This window comes from Saccopteryx leptura, chromosome 1 (assembly GCF_036850995.1).
Source record: "Saccopteryx leptura isolate mSacLep1 chromosome 1, mSacLep1_pri_phased_curated, whole genome shotgun sequence".
In the NCBI taxonomy this organism is placed as follows: Eukaryota; Metazoa; Chordata; class Mammalia; order Chiroptera; family Emballonuridae; genus Saccopteryx; species Saccopteryx leptura.
In genome coordinates this window covers 292,041,795-292,068,740 of record NC_089503.1, presented here as the reverse complement: position 1 = coordinate 292,068,740, position 26,946 = coordinate 292,041,795, and the positions used below count along the sequence as shown (strand labels likewise).

General features: G+C 39.2%; 1 protein-coding gene across 1 annotated transcript in view; it reads left to right on the top strand.

Annotated features, from left to right (window-relative positions):
- The window catches only part of POLR3B (RNA polymerase III subunit B), a 136,037-nt gene that overhangs the window by 70,561 nt on the left and 38,530 nt on the right, over positions 1 to 26,946 (top strand). Inside the window, exons 17-23 of the mRNA XM_066356055.1 lie at positions 1,765 to 1,839; positions 2,789 to 2,887; positions 6,381 to 6,508; positions 18,131 to 18,340; positions 20,992 to 21,150; positions 23,055 to 23,172; positions 24,927 to 25,069. Coding sequence (XP_066212152.1) covers positions 1,765 to 1,839; positions 2,789 to 2,887; positions 6,381 to 6,508; positions 18,131 to 18,340; positions 20,992 to 21,150; positions 23,055 to 23,172; positions 24,927 to 25,069 — 932 coding nt within the window. The remainder of the gene's footprint in view (positions 1 to 1,764; positions 1,840 to 2,788; positions 2,888 to 6,380; positions 6,509 to 18,130; positions 18,341 to 20,991; positions 21,151 to 23,054; positions 23,173 to 24,926; positions 25,070 to 26,946) is intronic.

Sequence of the window (26,946 nt, the reverse complement as noted above, 5' to 3'; positions counted from 1 at the left end):
GCAGGATTGTGTCACTTGGATGAAGAAGGAAGGAGAAAGGCTAAGGAGAGACAGGAATAAAAGGTACAGGTTGGCCTGACCAGGCGGTAGTGCAGTGGATAGAGCATCGGACTGGGATGTGGAGGACCCAGGTTCGAGAACCCGTCGCTGGCTTGAGCGCAGGCTCATCTGGTTTGAGCAAGGCTCGCCAGCTTGAGCCCAAGGTTGCTGGCTCGAGCAAGGGGTCACTCAGTCCACTGTAGCCCTCCCACCCCCAGTCAGGGCACATATGAGAAAGCAATCAATGAACAACTAAGGAACAGCAACAAAGAATTGATGCTTCTCATCTCTCTCCCTTCCTGTCTGTCTGTCCCTATCTCTCCCTCTCTCTGACTCTGTCTCTGTCACAAAAGCAAAACAAAACAAAAAAAAGCCACGGGTAGTGGTTAGTGCCCTGTCGGGTGGCAGCACACAGGTGCTTATTTGTGGCTAACCTGGTCCGTTTAGGGGTGGGAGAAACAATGACATTTTCTAGTTTACTCCTTTTTAGGTTTTGCTCTTTCCTTACATCTAATATAATATGGCATAGTCTACAAGAAAACTAATTCTTTTTTAGAAGTAATTTTATAATGGTATATCGCAGACCCAGCAGGAAGAATTAGAATGTACTGAGTAAAAGTAGAGGGTAACGGAGGGAGCTGAGGGTGCTCCCCTCCCTCTCCTCCCGCTCCTGTCATCACTGCTGAGTCCCTTAATCCGAGCCAGACTGCACCCTTGAAGGTAATTTCCATGAAAAGTTCATCTAGTTCCTTTGTCAGCAACTTGTAGTTGTGCAGCTCCTCTTAACTGTTTAAAAATGCTCATTAGTCCTCAAATAGTCATTTGGATTTTAGGGAAAGTTGCACAAGTGTCTGGTGGTTACTTGCTCCTCTGTAAGAGCTGCTTATCCAAATAGCAACAGCCCTTAACATTCCGGTGCCACATGCCATTCTTTGTGCCACTGTTTCTTCATGGTGGCAAAGCCCTCAGGGGCAAACTAGCACGGACAGTTACAGGTTAATTTTCCAGAACATGTAGACCAAAAGCTCTCTACCTTACACCCACCACGTGTTAAAAATCACAAAGTAAAAGAACTTCATTCTCTGAAAACCTGCTGCCATTCTTTTTGGCCGCGTGTATCTTTAGGTAGCCTGCTCTGTAGCCCAGTGGTGTTTATCCTAAATCAGTGTTTTTCAGCCACTGTTCTGTGGACTAGTGGTTTGCGGTTTGGTGGTTAAAACCCACTGTCCTAAATCAGACAATTCTACCTAGCTGATAATCATTAGACCCTCACTACAAAATGCCATCGTAATCCTCGGTGACAGTCCCTCTGCCTGCAGACTTCATGGGTTTCCAGTATGCAATAAGAGATGCTTTTGTATGATGCATTTATATAGTTTAAGACATATCACTGAAAATTTTGTTTCCGTATCAGTTTTGAGTTGCCTTTTCATTCAGAACCAAATATTTCCTAAGACATTTGGAGAAGTACTGGGTGTGTGTACATTTGCTGTGCATGTCCATGTGCACACACACAGACCCAGACTGAAGTGGATGTCTGTGTGTACATGTGAGAGAGAGGACATAGGCCTCTGTGCAGTCACATCTAACAATTACCTGGTGTCCTTAAGCAACCAGAAATAAGTTTGCTTATATTTACAGGCTCCCTCATTTCCCTATAGTAAACGTTTTTGCTGACTTAATTTTTCTGTCAAACTACTATGAATGTATTTTTTTCCATTCCAGACCCTACATAATTGTTAAGAAACAAAAGCCTGCAGTCACAAAGAAGCATATGGAAGAGCTGGCTCAGGGGTACAGGTAAGTGACCAAAAGTAAAACTTCTCAATCCCTTAGTAGTCACTTACATGATATAATTATTTTATCTGAGCTTTTAAGAATAGTCTATTTTCACTTTTCGTCTTTTAATTCCTCCCCACTAAATATATCAGCATGTTAAAAACCCATTTTTCACTATGTGAATTTGCTTAGATATTGTAAAATATTTTTCAATTTAGATCATAAAAATTTGAACAGATTCTCAGTGTAAATTAGTGCAGTATTAAGTGTTTGTAGTAAGAGTGAGACTTTCATTATTATGTTGACATAGACACTGTGGACCTCTCATAATACAGAGTTCTTTTTTTTTTTTTTTCCAGTGAGAGGAGGGGAGACAGAGAGGCTAGACTCCTGCATGCGCCCTAACCGTGATCCACTTGACAAGCCCACTAGGGGGTGATGCTCTGCTCACCTGGGGCATTGCTCTGTTGCTCAGCACCAAGCTCAGTGCCTGAGGCAGAGGCCATAGAGCCATCCTCAGTGCCTGGGGCCAACTCACTCTAATGGAGCTATGCTACAGGAGGTGGAGAGAGAGAGAGAAGCAAGAGGGGGAAGGGTGGAGAAGCAGGTGGGCGCTTTTCATGTGTGCCCTGACCAATAATCGAACCCAGGACATTCACACTCTGGGCTGACACTCTACCACTGAGCCATCTGGCCAGGGCCAAACGGAGTTCTTAAAGTCATAAAAGATATTTCTAGCAGTGGAGACCAGATTGACAAGGATTACAACAGATGTTTTCTTGTATTTCAGTGATTTGTGATCATTGTATGACCCAAGAATGGCACATTTCAAGTATCCTAGTGTACTGACACTCTCTGGGAAGGAAAGGTGCCTTGGGCCTAAATGAAAGCCAGTATCTTCCATTATTGCATATAAAATATGAGAATGAAATCCTTTTTAGTAATGTATGTTTCACCAATATTCTCCCAGGAATTTTGAAGATTTCTTACATGAGAGTCTGGTTGAATATCTAGATGTAAATGAAGAAAATGATTGTAACATCGCACTTTATGAGCATACAATTAATAAGTAAGTAGGATCCATAACAACCATAAAGCCTGTTCTGCTTATAGAAACTATCTTCTCTTTCTGTTTCATCTTCAATTCTTTTATTGTGTGCTCCCTTAGTAATTACTGTTAAAAGTTTACTATTTTATAATAAACCATAATGCTTCTTTTATCCCAATGTAAGACTATTGCAAACTGCTAACAAGTCATTTTAGACTTAATTATCTTTCCTATTAATTTTACACTTAGTGTTTATTTTTTTTAAGGAATTGTTGTGATAATTTTAATATTTAATTACTGCCAAAATTGAAACAACAATTCAGGATATGTAAAAGCTGTGTTATCTCTTCTAGAGAGGATTTTATCAGTGGACATCTGAATTCTTATTGTCAGTGCAGTCCTATATAATGTACCACAGTGTATGGTAAAGATACCTCTAAACTTATTTATGTACAGTATAAACATGAAATGGTGATATGTTTACAGTGTTTCTTCTACAACAATGATATTTTTAGAAGCATTAGAGGACATTTATATCACTTGCTGTCTGATGCTTGTTACTGATGTTCCACTTACCTAAAATTGGAATTTTTGCACTCATATTATTAAAAAGTTAGGGTGTTTAATACCACCAGCTGATAACTATGTCTTCAATCAAGAAGGTACTTTTTTGTTTTGTTACCAAATAAAATACACTACTTTATTTTTGTCTAATTATAAGTTAGTAAATAATGCTTTCAGTCAGAATTTTAATTCCTTAAAGGTATGAATCTCTCAAAGTACTATATTTATACCCTTCATTTCAAGATTATTATATATCGGAACCCTGAAAATAGCAATTCCATCCGTCTTGTTACTCAAGCCAGAAACCTCAGTTTCAGCCTTGCCTCCTCCCCTCCTCTGTATCCACAGATGGCCTTAGTGTATCACGGGACCTTCAGTCTACCTGGAACCTGAATTCTTTTCACCACTTCCACAGGTCTCCCTAGTCCAGCTACTGCCATTGCTTGTCTGGATTCTTGTAAAAGGCGTGTGACTATTTTTGCATCTGTCCTAGCCTAATAAATCAGAGTGATCACTTCTCTTTTCTTTTTTTTTTCATTTTTCTGAAGCTGGAAACGGGGATAGACAGTCAGACAGACTCCCGCATGCGCCCGACCGGGATCCACCCGGCACGCCCACCAGGGGCGGTGCTCTGCCCCCCAGGGGCGATGCTCTGCCCATCCTGGGCGTCGCCATATTGCGACCAGAGCCACTCTAGCGCCTGAGGCAGAGGCCACAGAGCCATGCCCAGCGCCCGGGCCATCTTTGCTCCAATGGAGCCTTGGCTGCGGGAGGGGAAGAGAGAGACAGAGAGGAAAGCGCGGCGGAGGGGTGGAGAAGCAAATGGGCGCTTCTCCTATGTGCCCTGGCCGGGAATCGAACCCGGGTCCTCCGCACGCTAGGCCGACGCTCTACCGCTGAGCCAACCGGCCAGGGCCCAATCACTTCTCTTTTCAACCCCCCCCCCCCCCCCCCCCCCGCCCCCCAGTGACTTTCCATCTCCCTCTGAAGTCCTCACAGAGGCCTTCAGGTTCTTACACAATCTGTCCACACAATCTGCAACATCATCTCCTACCTCCCTTCCCTAACTCTGTTTTAACCATGGCCTCTTTTTCAAGCACCGCAGACATCATGCTTCTGGCTCTGCACCTTTGCCCAGACTGTTCCCTCTGCCTGGAACACTGCCTCATATACCTGCACGGCTCACTCCTTCACCTCCTGCAGGTCTCACTCAGGGGTCGTATTCTCATTGAGTTTTCCTGCCCACCCTATTTAAAATAGAAACTCCTTCTCTGACCACCCCCTTCACGGCTTTATTTTTCTAGTGCTTTCTACCTTACAATAAAATCTGTAAAATGTATACTTTATTTATATATCTGTGTATTGTCTGTCTTCCTCCACTAGAAGCTTCATGAAGGCTGCGGTTCTTCTCTGTTTTGTTCACTCACTGTTATAAATGAATATAACTATCAAGTCTATATCATCAAATCACCATACAATCCTGTACTTTAAATTCATTTTATTTTAAAAACAGAATAGTTTTATATTATTTAATTCATATGTATGACATTTTAAAATATAGTTATAGAAATAAATATATTTTAATTGCTTTTTATTGCATTGTATGACTACATACAAATAATTTATTTTGTCCCCTCTTGATGAAGATTTAGATTGTTTCCATTTTTTTCCACTGTTGGGTTATCTCAGAAATTACTTCTCTCCACAGGTACTGTCAGCCATTGAAATTATTAATTATGCTTCAGAAACACTTGAGGAAGGGATGGAAGGTCAACAGAGACCCCAGACCCTGGATGTAATATCTGTTACTTTCAACAAAGACCTAGAAATAATTTGGCTGTTCTTTCTCATTAAAATATCTGAGTTGCTTTATCATTTATCCACAACTGAATTTTTTGCAAAAATATATTATGAAAGTAACAAAGATTCTGACACTTAGTTGATTAAGTCATACTTTGTGTTTGTATCTATAGCTGAGCTATCCAATAAAAACATAATGCAAGCCACCTGGTATAGCTAAATTTTCTAGCAGCCACATTTAAAAAGTAAAAAGAAATAGATGAAATTACTTTTAATAATTTCATTTAATCCAATATATCTAAAATGCTATCATGTTGACATATAATCAATATGAAAATATTGAGATAGTTTACATTTTCTTCTGAGTTTGCAAAATCTGGTGTGCACTTATAGCACATTCAATTTGGATGCTAAATCTGATTGGAAATACTGTATCTGATTTCATAATAGTTGAAAAAGTATACTCACAAATGTAAGTTGTTACCATTAAAAGGTTTAAATGACTGAACTGAGTCATTTAAATTTAAATTTGAGTTTTAAAATGTAAGGTCATTAAAATTAAATGAAATTTTAAAAATTCAGTCCTTCAGTCATATTAGTCTAACTTTTCAAGTGCTTAATAGCTACACTTAGCTAGTGGTTACAGTATTGGTCTCCATGGGACTATAGTAACTATTCTTAAATGGGATATAGTCTTCCCTCTAAAATGGAGATTCAACTTTCTCATTGATCTAAGTTGGAAAAGTGAAGAAAAGCAAGTTACTTATCCATGTGGGTGTTTTAGATAATCATTTTTATATGTTCAATTAATTTCTGTGTAAGTGTTATTAATTAGTATAGGATACTTTATTTTTTTATATAGACATTCATACTATTATCCTTCTCTTGTATTTCTACATTTAATAGAAGATTCTATCATTTAAAAAATAATCTTTTATTATATTCTATTTATCATTTTTACTAGTATCAAATTTTGTTATTGAGGTTTTGTTATATAAATTTATTATATGTTTTATGTGTACTTATATAAACTGAAATTTTATTATCTAGGTGTCATAGGGACGTATATAGTAATATTTTTACACCCTTTAAGAGCTATTTATTTTAGTACTTGGTGCTCAGGATGTCTAATTCTTAATTAACTTGATAGAGATACCACCCACTTAGAGATTGAACCCTTCACTCTTCTCGGCGTTTGTGCTGGACTGATTCCATACCCTCATCATAACCAGTCCCCAAGAAACACATATCAGTGTGCCATGGGAAAACAAGCTATGGGTAAGATTTCCTTTTTTTTTTGTGGCAAAGACAGAGTCAGTGAGAGGGACAAATAGGGATAGACAGACAGGAAGGGAGAAAGATGAGAAACATCAATTCTTGGTTGCGGCTCCTTAGTTGTTCATTGATTGATTTCTCATATGTGCCTTGACTGGGGAGCTACAGCAGACCGAGTGACCCCTTACTCGAGCCAGAGACCTTGGGTCCAAGCTGGTGAGCTTTGCTCAAACCCAATGAGCCCACGCTCAAGCTGGCGACCTCGGGGTCTCGAACCCTGGTCCTCTGCGTCCCTGTCCGACAATATCCACTGAGCCACCACCTGGTCAGGGTAATATTTCCTTTTTGAATTTAGTTCTAAATACTGTGATAAAAGACATATCTTTATTCTTACTTTACTAGTGTTGCGTGTTTGGCCAAATCAGGCATTGCTAACACCTGAGTGTTACAAAATGTAGAGGTTTGCCTATGGAATTCTGCAATTCAGTACTTGTAGGTGCCCCTGTCATGCCTAAAGCTTAACAAAAATGGAGAAACCCTGACCAGTTAGCTCAGTCAATTAAGAGCATCATCCCGAAACAACAAAGTTGTGGGTTTGATCCCCAGTTTGGGCACACACAGTAAGCAACCATTGAATGCACAACTGAGTGGAACAACAAATGAATTCTTCCTTTCCTCCTCTCCTCTCTCTTTTCTCTCTCTGTCTCAATCAATAAAAAAAGGAAGAAAGAAAGAGATTAAGCCATGGCCAGATAGTTCAGCTCAGTTGGTTGAGCATTGTGCTGGAGCGCGGAGCTTGCCGTTTTGATTCCCTGGTCAGGTCACATACAGGAGCAGCTCCATGTTCCTGCTTCTCTCCTGGCCTCTCAGAGAAAAGAAAAGATAGGAGAAAAACTCTTTGAACTTGTTCCTCTGACCAAACTAAGGGGCATAGAATAAATGTCACAGAATTATGAAGCCCTAAAATGTAAGTTGTTAACCCAGAGAGATGGAAGAAAGAGCAGAAGAAACTCAAGGTCAAGGGAAGAGAGGAAAAGGAAATAGAAATGAAGGTGCATGGTGTGTATTAGAATGCACTTAGTAATTGTATGGATGACAATCATTGAACCCATTATATCTACCCACCCATCTATCAGTTTATCTATGCACTCATCCATACCATTTATTGAGCATCAGCTATAGACGAGACAGTGGGGCTAGAACCAGAAAATACAAAGATGAGGACAGAGCCCTGTCCTCGGGGAGTTCACAGTCTAGTAGGAGAGACCAACAAATAAAATGGCAATACAATATACAGGGGGTCTTTGAGCTATGGCACAGTTCCGTTCCTACAACAGTGACTTAACCTGAATTTTGGTGTAAGTCAAAACACACCGTAGCCTAAGTCACTTACCTGTTGTAACACAGTTGTAAAATCATAATCTAGAACATAAAAATACAACTAAGCCACAGAAAAAGGAAAAGGTCATAAATATGTTGTACTGTACACTGTACTACATATTGTTCCATCATGCACAGCCCAACTAGTTTGCCCACGTAATACTTATGTACAACGCTAATGGCATAAGCCAAAACACTCATGTCTCAATTTTTTAAAGTTTTTATGGGAGTGAGCACCATAAGCTCGAAATATTGTATGTCGAGACTGTCATAACCTGAGGATCCCCTGTAGTATGATAAATACTATAATAGATTGACAGCCAGAATCTAAGGGAAGAGAGAAAAAGAGTCACTTAAGATTACAGCAAAAGGGTCACTTGAAAGACACCAGTGTTTTTCACAGGTATGGAAGTTATGAACAAGCATTTCATGGAAAGATCTTGATACTCTGATGTGGCTCTGTAGTAGTGGATTGGTATACAGGGGTGCTGTAAAGATGCCATATGTTAAGGAGTTTAGGTTTCATCTTGAAGTTGATACAGAGAGAAGACCAAGCAAAAAAAAGTTTTGCTTTTTTGGAAATTTTTTAATTTATGATTTTAATTTGTGTTTACATAGATTCAGGTGTCCCACCGAATATATCTCCCTCCACCCCCTTATTTCCCTCACCCCCCATGCCCCTTCACTGGAAATGTTTAAAAAATTTTTTTTAATCTATATATTTTCATATATGCCTGTGATACCAATATGACTTATCTCTGATTTAAAGCTTGTTATATATATAAGGAGCTTCTTTAAAAAAAAAAAAAGCAGTAAAAGGTTTTTGCATTACCTTTGGGTAACAACCAGAAGGTACATAGTTAGATCTCAGTTACCTAGAATCAACTTCAGTTAACTACATATAACTTGACAATTAAGGAATTCTGTTTCTCATTACGGATAAAGAGTATATTTCTTTTCAAGTTTTTATAGTGCCCTTTGGTTGGCCATGCAGAAAGAAGAAGCATGTTGTCCTGCTACCATTTACCTGAATGCTGTAATGCCTGGACAGTTCAGAATAACTCCCAGTGGGAAAATCTAAACAGATTCATCAGTGTAGCCTCTCCCATTCATCCTCAGCTGCAGTGCAGGCTGATTTCCCGCTTGTGCTTCTGACTTGCTAACAAGTTGAAATATACAGTACTGAACCCTGTATGTCATGAAAGGGCTATCACTTCTATTGGGTTTACCAAACCATTTTGTTTCATGATGTGAATCCCAGCTGAAACAATACACCTTTTGTGTAGAACCTTTGGCAGAATTAACGGAAGACTAATCACTTCATCGCTAATGCCACTCTTTAGTGTGTTTGTTTGAAGATTGAAATAAAAAAGGCTGCATCTATCTCCACTTAGTGAATTGTTTTGTTTTGTTTTTTAAATAAGAAACTTGAAGAAAATAAAAAATATTTTTATTTTTTAACTTCTCTTCCTACCCACTCCAACAGCCTTTAGTTTGGCCATGAGTATCTGAAACGTCCAGTTAGTTACCACACACAGTTAAGCAGGATCAGTGTGTACAGAAAGCCAATTCAGTGTCTGTAGAGTTCTTTTGTAGTTTTCTGTGTGAAGGTTTTTTTCCTCGTTTTGTTTTGAGTGTCATTTGCAATTCATTGTCTGTGTTTTCTGAGGTTGGTGTATTCAGCTGCTCTGACCCTGGGTCCTGCACATTTAGCTCCTTGGATACAATCCTCTGACGTTACTGCTGACGCTGGGAACACAAAAGCTGCTGAATGTCTTAAGTAATAATAATTTTAAAAAGCCTTTGTTACTGTTTATTATTATAAAACACCTGATTTGGAAGAAAAGCAGAGAGATAAAAGTACATTTAAAGTTGGCACATAGCATGGCCACATTTCTCTTTGCACACTGAAATAGCTGCAGGAGTCTTGAGTGAGATCTGCATGAAAAATCACAAAAGAAAAAAGCTGAAGGAGGGAGGAAAACCCACAGCAGAGACCCAGGTCTGTAAAGCAGACCAGCACTTTGCATTGGCCTTCTCTGAGTCATTTTAATTCTATACAGTCTTGACAGCTGATAACTCAGTCACACTATCCCATTTTAAATATGTGTTGAAGACTATATGCTGTTCATCCATTAGTTCATGTGGAAGGTGGAGGCCAGTAGCCCCAGAATTAATTCACTGAATATTCTAGCCAACCTGGAAAATTTGCTGTTCTACCTTTCAGTGCAAACTCCTCCCATTCAGAGTAAAGAAATGAGTGAGAGTCGTTTTTCTGTCACTACAAAGGAGACCAAGATTAGCACGAACCATAAGGAAGGAAAGCCTTACCTTATACATGAGAGAGAGCTGACTTTAATTCACTGTGAAACACCAGCAGAGGGTGTTTCTTAAATCTAAGGTTCTGAATTATTAATAAAGTTCATGTTTCCACACGGCATTTTACTGTGCTATTGAGCAACAGCTCCTTTCCGTGGTTACGGCTGTTGGTTGTGACATGGTTCAGAGCAAGAATCAGGGAGACGTGTGTGGAAATGGCAGAGTCTCCAGGTCACTCAGTGCTACAAGTAAAGACTGTGTTGGAGCCGCACTGTACATACACTCTCCCTGGAACCGGACACCAAGTTCACATGAGTCACGCTTTCATATCTGCCCGTTTTATTAGTTGGCAGTCCTCCAGTGGAGTAATTTCTCCTGTTTAAAAGAATCTTTCAGCCATTATCAGCTCTGTTAATGAATATGCATCACATACCTCCCCTAGTCTTGGCTTCTTCTCACCACCCTTTCCCCTTCAACTCCAAATTGCTGGGACTTTTTTCTTTTTTAACTCAGGAGCCAATGCAGCTTCTGTCTTTTTGTGTGTTTTCAATAGATTCTATTCCTAAGCAGATAGTTCTCTCTCTTGTATTTCTCCCTAACAGTAGGATGGGATGTACTGGAGATATTAAAAACAAAACACAAAGATCCTCATAAAATTTCGTTTTATACTACATCTTCTCCCCCACTTTCTGTTTGGATTTTTTAAAAGAACTTTTTTTATTCATTTAGTGCTACAAAATGAAAAGATGTCATGGCCAAATTGTCCCTGGCAGATCTTCTTTTAGAATTCTGCTGTTGGTTCAAAAAAAAAATTAAAAGCATTGTTAACTATTTTAGATGTAAGCTTACATGATATTTCTTGCAACTAGTATGTTAAATAATGAGTATTTATGGAATTAAAGTTCAGTATATAGGTTAGGCTTGGAGGTGGTGATATATATTTTATAACAGAAACAGAAAGAGAGACAGATAGAGGGATAGACAGGGACAGACAGACAGGAAGGGAGAGAGATGAGAAGCATCAATTCTCCGTTGCGGCTCCTTAGTTGTTCATTGATTGCTTTCTCATATGTGCCTTGACTGGGGGGCTATAGCAGAGCAAGTGACTCCTTGCTCAAGCCAGCGACCTTGAGCTTAAGCCAGTGATCTTGGGCTTCAAGCCAGCGACCTTTGGGTCATGTCTATGATCCTTTGCTCAAGCCGGCGACCCTGTGCTCAAGCCAGTGACCTCAGGGTTTCAAACCTGGGTCCCCTGCATCCCAGTCTGATGCTATCAGTGCTCTATCCACTGTACCACCTCCTATTAAGGCTATTTTTATTACTACTAATATTGTTAATATTAGTCATAAGGAATGTTGCTACTCATTGAATACCCAAATGATTTACATGCATTTTCTTCTTTTATTCATAATAATGCTGTTAGATATAATGCCTTCCTTTTTTGTTTCTGACAGAACTGAATCCCAGTTTTGCTGAGTAATTTATGAAAGGTTATGTCTTCTATGCAGTGCATCTATAAACTTACTAAAATTCTTTTCTTAACTGAAAGTAACTTTTTTCCTCACTTTTTTCTATTGGCTGTGGATCATGATCCAGGTGCCTTTCCTGTTAGACTTTAGATTATAATAAGCTCCTTGAAGACAGGGACTATGTCTGTTATTTGTTATTATATCACTTGTTTCTAGTATAGTGCCAGCTTAAGTAGGTAGAGTAAGTACTTAATATATGAATGAATCTTTGAACTTATTAAAACTGTTAAGAAATCAGGTACAGATTTTTTAAAAGAATCTTTGAAACAAAAATTAAGTTGGAAGGCTTGTACAAACTGATGTTAAGACTTGCTCTGTAGCCTGACCTGTGGTGATGCAGTGGATAAAGTGTCAACCTGGATCACTGAGGTCGCCGGTTCAAAACCCCAGGCTTGCCTAGTTAAAGCACATATGAGAGTTGATGCTTACTGCTCCTCCCCCTTTCTCTCTCTCTCTCTCTCTCTCTCTCTCTCTCTCCTTTCTCTCTAAAAAGGAATAAATAAAAAATCTGAAAAAAAAAAAAAGACTTACTCTGTAGTCACAGTAATGAAGACAGTGTGATATTGACATGAGAGGAGACATAGCCCAATGGAACAGCATCAGAAATCCAGAAATAGACCTACTCATTTATGGGCATTTATTTTTTTATGAATGTGTCAAGGAAATTCAGGGGAAAGGAAAATCTTTTCAACAAAATAAAATGTCTCTCTATATACCTATATAGAAAAAATGAATATCATCTCCTATCTCATACCATACAGAAAAATAACACAAAATGAATCATGCCCCTAAATGTAAAAGCTAAAACCATAAAACTTATAGGAGGAAATGTGCAAAAGTTTTCATGACCTTGAATAGCCCAGGATCTGTTAGATGGAATACAAAAAGCACAAACTCTTATAAAGAAGAAAAAGTGAATAACTAGACTTTCTCAAAATTGAACTTTTGAGGCCCTGGCCGGTTGGCTCAGCGGTAGAGTGTCGGCCTGGCGTGCGGGGGACCCGGGTTCGATTCCTGGCCAGGGCACATAGGAGAAGCGCCCATTTGCTTCTCCACCCCCCCCTTCCTCTCTGTCTCTCTCTTCCCCTCCCGCAGCCAAGGCTCCATCGGAGCAAAGATGGCCCGGGCGCTGGGGATGGCTCCTTGGCCTCTGCCCCAGGCGCTAGAGTGGCTCTGGTCACGGCAGAGCGACGCCCCGGAGGGGCAGAGCATCGCCCCTGGTGGGCAGAGCATCGCCCCTGGTGGGCGTGCCCGGTGGATCCTGGTCGGGCGCATGCGGGAGTCTGACTGTCTCTCCCCGTTTCCAGCTCCAGAAAAATACAAAAAAAAAATTGAACTTTTGCTTTTTGAAAGACACTATTATTAATATGAAAGAGACCTTAAGCCACATAATGGGAGCAAGAATGGAACAAGTAGTTGCAATACATCTTTATGATAAAGGGTTTGTATCCAGTGTATATAAAGGACTCTTTAATAATAAAACAACTCAGTTAAAAGATGGGAAAAACAAAAAGCAGACATAATAGGAATGATCAATAAGCTCTTGAAAATATATTCAATATTAACAGTCATCAGGTAAATGTAAATTAAAACTGAGATAGCACTACACACTCATTAGAATGACTAAAATGAAAAAAACTGACATGCTGTATTGGTTAGGATGTGGAGCAACCAAAATTCTCATACACTGCTGGTGAGAATACAAAATAGTATAATCATTTTGGAAAATTCTTAAGCAGTTTTTTAAAATTAACCCTACCCTTACTAAACCACCCAGAAATTCCATTCCTGTGTATTTACTCAAGAGAAATGAACACACAGAGATGTGTACATGAATGTTCAGAGGAGCTCTCTTCACAGTAGCCCACAGTGGAAGCAACCCAAATCCATCAGTAGGTGAATGAATAAACAAAATGTGTACTATAGTGGAGTACTACTCAGCAAAAAAAAGGAATGAACTATGATACACATGGTTACATGGGTGAATCTCAGAGTCATTATGCTGACTTAAAGAAACCACAGCAGAATATACATATTATATATTTCCACTTATTTAAAATTCTGGAAAACGCAAATTAATTTATAATGATAAAAAACAGATCAGTGGTTGCCTGGGGCCAGGAACAGAAGAAGGGCTTTTTGGGGGATAGTTGGAAATGTTCTAGATCTTAATTATAGTGGTGGTTTCACAGATGTATATATTTGTCACAGTTCATCAATTTGTACACTTTAAATGGATAAAATGTATTCAATAATGTTGATTAAATAAAGAGAAATTGAGCAAAGGAAGATAGGAAAATAGTTAAATGCAGTAACCTTCATTTTTTTTCAGTGTACGTTTTCTTTTTTTTTTTTTTTTTGTATTTTTCTGAAGCTAGAAACGGGGAGACAGTCAGACAGACTCCTGCATGCGCTCGACCAGGATCCACCCGGCACGCCCACCAGGGGCTGATGCTCTGCCCATCCGGGGCATCGCTCTGTTGCAACCAGAGCCATTCTAGCGCCTGAGGCAGAGGCGAGGGGGATGGGTGGAGAAGCAGATGGGCGCTTCTCCTGTGTGCCCTGGCCGGGAATTGAACCCGGGACTTCTGCACGCCAGGCCGATGCTCTATCACTGAGCCAACCGGCCAGGGCCCTACGTTTTCTTTTTTGTTGTTGATTGGTAGTGTGCCCATCACCCAAAGTCATATCATTTTCCATCACCGGTTTTAGTCCCTCTTTACTCCCCTCTCCCCACACTCCCTTCCCTTGGCAGCAACTTCACTTTTATCTATGTCCATGAGTCTCAGTTTTATATCCCACCTATGTCTGAAATCATATAGTTCTCAGCTTTTTCTGGTTTACTTACTTCACATAGCATAATGTTCTCAAAGTCCGTCCATGTGTCTTAAATGGCAATATGTCATCATTTCTTACGGCTGAGTAGTTAGTATTCATTATATGTATGTATCACATCTTTATCCAGTCCTCTATCGAGGGACTCAGTATACGTTTTCTAACCTCTGTGCATTCTTACTCACCTGTTTTCATTCCACCTTAAAATAAAATAAACTTCTTCACTATTTTAACCTACATGTAGATAGATACCTTACAGTACCAACTTGTGACTTTTTAAGAAAGTTGTGATCAAGAAAATATGACTTTGTAAGAAAAATTATGTCCTGGTAATAAGATATTGAAATCATGGGTGATTATAATTATGGCAAAATGGGGCTGTAAAAGGGGAATTCAGCTTATAGGTATTGTTTTTGTTAGCATGATAAATATATAACTATATATATAATGCTCTTTTTGAGGAAGCCAAAAATATTAATAGAGGCATTCTAATTTGAACATGTACGTCACCCAGACTAGTCTCGTAATTTAATTTCTGTATAGCATTTGCTCAAAAAAGCTTATTATTGGCAAAATAGCTAGTCACTCAGTCATAATTTTTATAACAATCGTGGGATATGATGGCATTTTGAAGTTTTACAATTTAGAGTTACAGTTCATAAATCATGTTTTAACCTACAAACCATTGTTGGTGCTGCTAAAAATGGATATACATGTGTATTCCTTCAAGTTCTTTTAAAATCTTTAGAGAAAAATTTCTGATGAGAACATCAGCAGAAAACATTTGCTAAGCCATTTTGCTGTTCATCCATTCAGAGGTCTGTTGTAATGCCCAAGAATTATGTTCTGGGCTTGGTAGCACAGTTTACAGCAGCATTCAGTCTCTTTCATCATTGTTCAGAGGTGCAGCCATCTATGCTCCCTGCTGCATGATAATTCTGGTCCCGGGTTTCAGAACACAAGTTTGGCAGCCTGAGGGGACAGTGCCTGAACCGTTGTCTCAAGCTGGGTAAAGTATACAATTGGAGCTGAAATCTCAGTGTAAATTTTAAATGATTTCATGTTACTGCCAGTGGACTTTACCATGATCCAAGCAGCAGTGACTTTATTTCTGAAGCTATAAGTGATCTAATACCAGGTATCCTGTCCAGTTTATTAGCTGACACTAAACATAAATTAGTTGACAATTTATAGTGTAAACTGATACTTATTTTAGCTATTGTTTTTTTAGCTGAATCTTGATAAATTTCCTAGAGATTTAAGCACAAATATGTGCTATTATAAAGAATATAGTGCAATTCTTCAATTTCACTTGCTTGACATTTACTGAGCATTTATAGTGATCCCAGCACTGTACTAAGTGCTTGTTTCCTAGTACTGTGGATTTCAGAATTTCTTTGATCATGCCTGAATAGATTATTATCATCCCTGAATTGAAATTACCATTGACTTAATGATGTGAGTACAGAGAAAAAAATAAAGAAAATACTGAGTTTTGGTGTTGGGTCACCTTCGATCTTAACTGCATTAAAGGCACATAGGCATCTTGGGGTATGTGAGTGGTGTAGATGTATCCCTATGGAAACACGTGCAAGAGAGAGGCTTAAAGCTACCTTCGTAGCCACTCAAGGGGGAGAAGAAGAGATAGTGAAAGAAGTTAAAGAGGCTCAGTAGTTCACACTCAAGCTCAGCAGAAGGGCAAACAAGAGTTTCCCAGTTTTAAGGTCTCTGAGTAGAAGCAAGCCCAGGAAAGTGAAAGCTTTTTTTTTTACAGGCAGGTCTGTGAACCCTCCTGACCCCTTAATGCAGTGGTCCCCAACTCCCAGGCCACAGACTGGTACCGGTCCGTGGGCCATTTGGTACCAGTCTGCAGAGAAAGAATAAATAACTTACATTATTTCCATTTTATTTATATTTAAGTCTGAATGATGTTTTATTTTTAAAAAATGACCAGATTCCCTCTGTTACATCCATCTAAGACTCACTCTTGACACTTGTCTCAGTCACATGATACATTTATCCGTCCCACCCTAAAGGCTGGTCCGTGAAAATATTTTCTGACATTAAACGGGTTCGTGGTTCAAAAAAGGTTGGGGACCACTGCCATATAGGGAAAAGGGAGAGGAGTTAACATTTTGATTTCATGTCTAGTTGGCAGTAATAACACCCTTTCAAGGTCCAATCAGGTGGAAAGGCTGACTGCTAAGGAGGGAAGAGCCCATCCCTGATTGGACAGGGCCTTTCCCTTTTTTATCTCTACTGTTGGGCACGGAGTAGATGTTTATTAACTGTTTAATAAATAAATAGTTAAGCAAATGAATAAATTGATTCTTCTCTACTTTCACTTTCCTCTTCTGTTTCTCCTTTTTTTTTTTTTTTTTTTTTACAGAGACAGAGAGAGAGTCAGAGAGAGGGATAGATAGGGACAGACAGGAACGGAGAGAGATGAGAAGCATCAATCATCAGTTTTTTATTGCAAGACCTTAGTTGTTCATTGACTGCTTTCTCATATGTGCCTCGACCGCGGGCCTTCAGCAAACCGAGTGACCCCTTGCTCAAGCCAGCGACCTTGGGTCCAAGCTGGTGAGCTCTGCTCAAACCAGATGAGCCTGCGCTCAAGCTGGCGACCTCCGGGTCTCGAACCTGGGTCCTCAGCATCCCAGTCCAATGCTCTATCCACTGCGCCACCACCTGGTCAGGCTCCTTTCTTTTTCACTTAGAACTTTTTTTTAATTTACTTTTTATTTTATTTTATTTTTTTATTAAGTGAGAGGAAGGAAGGCAGAGAGACAGAGTCCCTCATGTGCCCCGACTAGGATCCACCCAGCAAGCCCCCTATGGAGCGGATGCTCTGCCCATGTGGGACTGTTGCTCTGCAACTGAGCTATTTTTAGCCCTGAGACAGGCCACAGAGCCCTCCTCAGTACCCAGGGCCTACTTACTCAAACCAATTGAGCCATGCCGGGAGCGGGGAGGAGTGGAGAAATAGATGGTCGCTTCCCCTGTGTGCCCTGACCGGGAATCAAACCCAAGACATCCATATGCTGGGGGGATACTCTGCCACTGATCCAACCAGCCAGGGCACATTTAGAACTTTTATAATTGTTAATTTCTTTTTATAAAATGTATCTGTTTGCCCCACTGTATAAACTCTGCACCTACCAATTCTGGGTGTTATTCTCCAGGTACCTTCCCCAGCAACTGGGCATGTGCTGGAATATAGTAGAACCAAATACAGAACTGTTGACTTAGGAAATTAACCAATGGAGACTAAAATTCCTCAAATAATATTAATTGTATAAATCCCAAAAGTTAAAGTTATTTAGATTAGTATATCTTGAGTGTGATATTTTTTCTTTATGGGCTTTTTAATGTTACTGAAAAAAGTTGTTTATAAACATTGTTAGCCCCTATGAAGCTATTGCTTTAAAAATGTTTGACTTGAAGATTTTCTTAATTTCAATTAGTGAAATTAATGTGTTTATCACTGTATTCATTGCTACCTAATTATTTGACATAATAGAATGTTGCATTTTGATTTTGATTTTCAATATCAATGAAGGTACCATTGGATACAACCAGCGGAACAGAATTGATACTCTTATGTATCTACTAGCATATCCACAAAAACCTATGGTTAAAACAAAGACTATAGAGTTGATAGAATTTGAGAAACTGCCAGCTGGACAGAATGCAACAGTGGCTGTGATGAGTTACAGTGGCTACGATATTGAAGATGCTCTTGTTTTAAACAAGGCCTCATTGGACAGAGGTAAGTGAATGTCAAAGCTCTAATACCAAAAGTGCTTGGTACAGAATTAGATAGAAGGATAATAAATGTGAAAATCCCTTGGTGTCAAAATGGTTATATCAATATATAATTTTATGATATATAAACAGGAGGCAGTTATGTTGTATTGACTTTTTAAAAAAATAAATATTAAATAGAGGAAATTTGTTAAAGGTATTATTAAGCAATATTTTCTTTGTTATTTTACTTTATTGGTGAGTTCAGACATTTCCTCAATGGAAAACATGTAAGGACTTGTTTATTTTCCAGCAGGAATTATGAGAAATATGGTTTTAAATATATCTAGTTATATATTCAACAGTAAACCTGGTAAGGTTACCGTAGTAATATTTGTATGTGAAGGCTATTTTATTTATTGTGTTTCTCAACCCCATAATGTTAGACCTTTTTGTTAGTGAAATGATAAAGTCTAAAAATACATACACATCAACACTAGCATGTAGTTTTTATGCTTTTCTTTCTCAGTTTCTTGATAATTTACTTTTGCAGGTCACTACTTTATGGTTTGTTAGCCATCACCTGCTCTGAAACCTGACTTCTCTCTTCATGTAATCTCTAGTTCTTTTTTCCTCCCTGTCATACCCCCTCTGCCTTTTCTTCACTCTTTGTAGTTGCTAGGCAGCCATGATAGTACTCCTAGACATGTGTCTCTGGCATTAATGTTGGCTGCACTTAATTTATGCCTCTTTTTTCCTTCCAAATGACAACACTCATGCTTTAAAACTGGATGTTTTCCTTTCTGATTAACTGGTAACGTTTATGTGGAAATCTGAAGACTTTGTGATATCTGTCAGAAACTCCACAACACAATTTAATGAGCTGAGCTATCTGTCCACTAGCTTTTAAGCTACCACCTATAAATAAAATGTCCATTTACCCTTGGAAGAAAACACTTCTTGATTTCATGTGGTTCAGATTCACACTGCACTCCAGCATGTTGCAGTTAATGGCCATTGTTCAAAAATTGAAGATCATGTAATATTTCCAAAGCTGTTGGCTCTTGGAGCTGAATTTATTATGGCTATACCCAATTTACTAGGAGCCATATGACTAAGACCTTATTTGAAGACACGCAAACATCTTCATTTATTGTCCACTTGTAGAAATGTGTTGTTAAATTGAATAGTCACCTTTAAAAAATTACATTAGAGTACTGAGATTTTATTTAGAAATCTACTTTTCCCTGATGGATTTTCTAAATTCACATCCCTAGATTTCTTGAAAGTTCTGCTTTTGCTGGAGAATTATAAATAAAGGATTTTGCAGCCATGCATTTATTTAATAAGTAATAGCTAGTACTTAATCCTTAGACATTTTCCTGTTTAAGTGAACTCTTGACATGGCTCATTATATCCTGGGGAGACTAGAGAGAGAATCCTGTTTAATATAACTACTTGGGGGAAAAACAATAAAGTTAATAAAAATTAGAAAGAAAGAAAGGAGGGAGGGAAGGAAGGAATGAAGGGAGGGAGGGAGGAAAGAAGGAAGAAAAAAGGGAAGGAGGGAGGGAGGATAAAAGGAAGGAGGAAGGAGGAAGGGAGGGAACAAAAGAGGGAGGGAGGGAGGAAGGGAAAAACCACTTGGCCAAAGAAGGGGAGAAAAAGAAAGAAATGCAGCCACAGAGTCTTGGGAAGTGATATTTGATGTTGAAGGAATGACAGCTGTTTTGGCCAGCTTTACAACTGATGAATCATTTTGTGAGATTCAGTGGTTGAATTTTCTCTGCATCTAAATGTGTTCTTCCATTCATTTTTTTTTTTTTATTAATATTTAGATTAGTCTTAGGCCTTTTCCTTCATCCACTAGATAAATGTAATCTAAAAATATAATCAAAGAAAACTAATTTTCATGGCAGAAGTGAACTATACTCACAAAAATCAGGGGATATTTCAAAATGAATATGAAGCAATAAAATATCCCCTAATTTCTGTGAGCAATAAATTTCTGCCATTAAAATAATTTGATTGCTTGTTTTCATTCTCTGTCCTGGTTGGAGAAAAATTAACTTTTTTGTTTACTTCTTTGGGACTTCCTCTGAATGCCAATATGAGAAAGGAGGAAAACCTTCCAGAGAAGGTTAGCAAAAGTTATGCACCAAAATGATATGTAGGGGAACACTGGCTGATCAGTGGACTTGGTCTGTCTCAACTCTGCCACCAGCTTGCTGGGTGACCTTGACCATTTAATTTCTTAGGGACCTCACCTATAGCACCTGTAAGATAGAAGGGTTATGCCAGGTGATCTCTAAGGCCCTTTCCATTTCTCATGTTCTGTGGCTCTGTGCTCTGAAAGAATCACAGTGACTCTTATGTTTCTTTCACCTTTCTTCAATGTGATAAAATATGTATAGTTTATACTGAAAATGGTTGTAGATATTCCAGTGTTTACATGGCCAATAGGTAGGGGGAGAAGTCCTGAGCCAGCTCTTTATGTTAGTTGATTGTTATTTGGTTTGGCCAGTCCCAGATTATCCATTGTAGAACAGGTTTTTGTTTTGTTTAGGCAGGCAGAGGGAAGTAAAATGGTGTAGGTTATTGAATAACACAAATCTGTGTTTTTCTCATAGCTTTGTATTACTGGTGGTTCTGAAAACTATTTTGGTTTCACTTTAGGTTTTGGGCGTTGCCTTGTATATAAAAATGCTAAATGTACATTGAAACGATACACCAATCAGACTTTTGACAAAGTGATGGGGCCAATGTTGGATGCTGCCACAAGAAAACCCATTTGGCGACATGAAATTTTAGACGCTGATGGTATTTGTTCTCCAGGTAAAAGCCTTAAAATTTTTAATGTATGCATTTTGCAATTATGAAAGTTACCTAGAGTATCTGAATATTTGGTAAACGGCATAGGAAAAAATAACAACCTACAAAAACCATTATCCTAACTCAACCAGCATGGTCATTGTTGAATTTCATTCCTGTCTTGTTTATGCATATGTTTTTACAAAGCAAATACTGTATCTATTCTAGTTATACTTCCCAAGTTATAATTTTGATTCATAGAAAAATTAAGGAAATATTCTGCTCACCAAAAGTAGGAGATATTTCAAAATGAATATGAAGCAATAAAAAAAAAGAAGCACCTGATTTTTTTTAATTAAACAAGGACATCAGAAAAGCAAATGACAAGTCAAAGAAAGTTGTTCAATTATGCAAATGAGATGCTAAAGTAACTTTTATTTCATTGGTGAAAATGCACTATACAAAAGGCTGAAAGTACTGGAGTATCTGCACGGTCCCTGGTCCCCTAATTTTTGTGAGCAGTATATTTAAAATAAGAAGGTCATGTCCCAGCATCTATATCATCATTTATATGCTTAGCTTACAAACTGACTTCAGAATCTAATGATTCTAAAACATGTGACTCCATTGTAGTACAAGCTTATAATGAATTTTGTTGATCAAACCCACAGCTCCTGCCCTTATGAGTTTTATGTGCTAGTGTGAGAAGTATATTGATCAGAGGACTACACACAAACTCGTGTCAAATTACAACCAGGTTAAGGAATCTTACAAGGAGCTATGAAGACATTTTATAGCAAGAATATTTGACCTAGTCAGGAAGATCAGGATAGCCTTCCCCATGAAGTAAGCTGAAATCTGAAGGATAAGTGGAGTCAACTAATGACGAAGGGAGAGGAGTGTGTTCTAAGCAGTGGGAGGTACTTGTGCAAGTGTCCTGCAGCTTGATAGTTAAAAGCTCTGAAAGAAGGCCAGGGTGGCTATCAGGAAGAGAGTGTATGGGGGCGTGGTGGACAAGAGTCAAAAGAGAGTGAGAGAAATGGGGGCGGTCATGGGCCAAACACAGGCATTGTAACCATGTTCTTATTTTCATTATGACCCTAAAAAGCAATGATAGGATCAAATGTGCATTTTGAAATGATCTCAGCCATAATGTGGAGAAAAGAGTAAATAAAAGGGGAGCTAAAATAGAAAGGGATCAACTGAGAGCTCTCACAGTAGACCAGACAACAGGAGCTGTGGTGAGGTGGAGAGAAGGGCTGGGTGGGGTAGATTCTTAGGAGGGGAAGTCTGCATGACCTTGTCACGATAGTGCATGGGTGTGAGTACCTCATCCGCTATGGTGCCTGGAGCCATGAGGAGCATGGCTTCCTCTCCTTGCTGCCTTTGTTACTTGGAGAACTTCTCTCACTCTTCACCCAGGTCATGTGGCTGGGAAGTAAGTGCTGTGACAGCACTACAGTAGTTGGTATTGAGCTTGCCATGAAAAGATGCCAAGCAAAAGTGAGACCAGCAGGAAAGTCAAGGAATCTTTTGATTTTCTTTGCCCAAGTTAAGTTGGCAGTGACTTATTACTAGTTGAATAACTATTAAAAATAAATGGTCCAAATCTGTTCTAACACACTAAGATATATGTATATAAAATTGCTACATACCAATGTGACATTTCTCTTGTTAATGTGGTTGCCTAAATCAGGTTTTTAATTTTATGTACATTTTCATCTGAATCTATGATTTTTTTTCAACTGAACTTGCAGAATTACAAACAAGCCCTGTTGTACTCCAGTTTCCACTATATGTACTCATTTCTGTTTCTATGTCTAGACTTTATGGACCAAGTCTGATCACATAGTTTTATGCCCCAATAATCTTTGCATATGAATATGACACAGATGATAATGATTTTCTAACCCTTCTCTCTTTCTTAGGTGAGAAAGTGGAAAACAAACAGGTACTTGTAAATAAGTCCATGCCCACAGTTACTCAGATTCCTTTGGAAGGAAGCAATGTTCCACAACAACCACAGTACAAAGATGTACCCATCACGTATGTATTGGTTGTGCCTTGGAAATACATAGAAAGATTCACCCACTGCCAGTACTCCATTCACTCCCCTCTTTCTGATGACTTTCAGATAGACATCTGTGTGGGTTCAGCTTTATACTTGTGCAAGCGTCCTGGCTCTTGCCCAAAGAAGACAGCTTTACAGGGGCCCCAAATCCAGACCCAAACCATCCTCCCTACCCCAAACAGACTCCTCCTGAGTCCCTCTCTTGGTGAGTGGCACCACCATTCAGCCAGTGACCTGCAACCCAAACCTGACTCTTTTCCTTTACCTGCCACACAAAGCCTAAGTAAGGCCTGTAGGTTCAGCAAAATATACAGGTTCTATCTCCTTAGCTGTTCTTTTATCCTCCCAATGACAGCACTCGCTGTCTAAGTTCTGGCCCTCCTCTCCTGCTGACTCTCAGTTACCCATAACTGCACAGCTGCCTCCAGTCTTGACACTCACCACATCTCCCAGGCTCTCTCTGTGGTACTGCCACAGTGATTTTTTCTAAGTTGCTCATCTGGTCATGTGACTCACTGGAGTAGTAAAACTGCATGACAATGTTGCTTGCTGGATAAAGGCCAAAGTAATAGTGCATACAAGACCATCCACGATCCTCGGCACACCTCTCTAGCCTTGCCCCTTTGCACACTGAGCCCCATATTATTAGTAAATTGTCTCTTACTCTCGAAACATACCATCCTACCTCAGGCTTTCAGCATTAGCTCCTGCTGCTCCCTCTGCTGAATGCCCCTTCGCTGGTGAGGTCTCAGCTCCAGGGTCACCTCCTCTGTGAAGCAGTCCTTGACAGCCTGCCCTACCCACACCATTGTTATCCCCAACCAGTAAAGGGCTGTTGTCTCCTTGGATCTTCCCTGTTTTCCTTAGCACTGATATCTTCACTGTACTTCCCTTTCTCTCTTCCTTTATTGGATCGTGAGTTCCTTTGGGCAAGAGCCAGGTCTACTTAAACTTTGTATGTCCAGAGCCTACAAGGATCTAACACAGAATAGACTCTTAAAAATGTTTAGTGAATGTAAAACAGGTAAGAGAAGAGGTAAAGTGTGTGAAAAAATTAATAATGGGAAACCCAGTTGATAAAAGTGGTTAAGAACTTGGAGTCAAGTCTGACAGGCTCAGCTCACACCCAGGTTCATTTTGTTTGTCCTGGGCAAGTTCTTAACTTCTCTGAGCATCAGTTTCCTTTATCTATAATAAGGGAATGACAATATATCAATAATATGTGCAGTGACCATTAGATTGCATTATGTCTGCCTCATAATAAATGCTTAGTAACCCTTTGAGTAGTACGAACGTTCATATACATCCTCGTGCCTCCTGACCATCCAGGCTTGCGATAACAAAACTTTTTATTTTAAAAATGTGTAAGGCAACATTTAAAAAAGGCAAATGTATGTTCTTTTTGTTTCCATAAATTGATTATTAAACAAACATGATTTTAAGTTAATAAAACTGGAACTAAAACTAATTTCATTTTTTGAAAAAAAACTCACTCCCGGGGATCAGCAAGCATAAAAAACACTCACTACTCAAAGAGTTAAACTGGGATTGGAAAGGGGAAATTGTAACATTTGAATTTAATGCTGAAAATGCAAGTCATTTTTTAGAGCCCAAAATGGGAATGTCAAAATATTCTGTGGTAGGTATTAAATAAAATATGGCCTGTTGATAGGTTCACAAATGGCAGTTTGGAAACTGTTTTGTTAATTTTCTCTTCTCTTAACACTAGCTACAAAGGGGCAACGGATTCATATATAGAAAAAGTGATGATATCTTCAAATGCTGAAGATGCTTTTCTCATCAAAATGCTGCTGAGACAGACAAGGCGCCCAGAGATTGGAGACAAGTTCAGCAGTCGTCATGGGCAAAAAGGTAAGTTGTTTCATTTCTCAACTTGTTTATAAAACTGAATATACTAAAATATTTATTAAGCACATATGCAAGAGATGTTTTGTATCTTTCCCCTATTAAAACATTGAGAATGTTTGAAAAATTATAATGTTGTTATTAAAATTATTCTTGCTTTGGCCCTGGCCAGTTGGCTCAATGGTAGAGTGTCAGCTTGTCAAGTAGATTTCCTGGGTTTTATTTCCTGTCAGGGCACATGGGAGAAGTAACCATCTACTTCCCCACTTCCCTCCTCTTTCTCTCTCTCTCTCTCTCTCTCTCTCTCTCTCTCTCTCTCTCTCTCCTCATCCTGCAGCCATGGCTTGATTGGTTCAAGTGCATCATCCCTGGGTGCCGAGGATGACTCTATAGAGCCTTCACCTTAGGTGCTAAGAGTAGCTCAGTTGTGAGCATGGCCCTAGATGGACAAAGCATCGGCCCCAGACGGGGGTTGCTGGGTGGATCCCATTTGGGGTGCATGTGAGAGTCTGTTTCCCTATCTCCCCTTCTCTCACTTGAAAAAGAGGGGGGAAATTATTCTTGTTTTATTTCTTAGATTAACCTGTTTATCTTTTAAAGGCACTTTAAAAGATCCCCAACCCCCACGCTGCAGACCGGTACCGGTCCGTGGGTCATTTGGTACCGGTCCGCAGAGAAAGAATAAATAACTTACATTATTTCCGTTTTATTTATATTTAAGTCTGAACAATGTTTTATTTTTAAAAAATGACCAGATTCCCTCTGTTACATCCATCTAAGACTCACTCTTGACACTTATCTCAGTCACGTGATACATTTATCCGTCCCACCCTAAAAGCTGGTCCGTGAAAATATTTTCTGACATTAAACTGGTCCGTGGCCCAAAAAAGGTTAGGGACCACTGCTTTAAAATATACTGTAGAATTGCTTCTCTATGCTATTTATTTCATTCTCCTGCAACTGCTAAGACCAAAATTATAACTATAAATATGGTGTACCATCTAAAGTACAGGTATCTGTTAAAAAACTAATAGCAATACCTATTTTTTGTGAAAGGTACATATTTAAACTACTGTATGTTCTGTTGGGTCATAGTGTCATAGAATGTCAGCACAAGAAGATACTACATTGTTACCTACCCCTTTATGTAACAGATGAGGAAGTTCAGATCCTGCATATTAAGTGGCCAGTTGAGGGTATCAACTAGTTGGTTGATGAGCTGGTGTAAGAACCCATGTCTCCTGACTCCAGTGCAGCACCTTGTCTACTGCATATCATTTCTTCCCTGGGTGGGGATTTTCCATCCAATCCCATTGGCAAGCCTCAACCTTTTCATTGATGGCTACTGCTGGGTTTTCAGACATTTGTTTTGTTTTGCATCTATCTTCAAAAAACAGATCACTGTGCCACTATTGATTAACTCAATAGGGACTCTTTTAGTGAGTGTATTTAAGAGAGAGAACATTTGTACTGGGGTTTGAATTTTGGTTCTGTCTGCCACTTGCTAGTTTTAAGAACAACAGCAGCAGTTAACATTTTTGTAGCACCGTGTGCCTTGCAATGTTCTCAGCAGTTTATGTACACTAACTTCTCACACAATCCTAGGAGGTAGGTACTGTTATTATCTGCATTTGACAGATGAGGAAACAGAGGCACAGGGAGATGATTGCCCAGGGTCCCCAGTTTGGTGGTGGAACTGGGGGACCCTGGCAGCCTTGCTCCAGAGGCCATGCTGTCTTACTAACTACTGTTCTTCCTGTTAAGCAGTAAGCGTTGTGCCTGACACATATGTATTAAGTGCTGAAGAAAGGATAGCAAAGATCATTAACATCAGCTGTCATTTATTGTACTTTTCAACCTTGACTCTCATATTTGTTTATAAA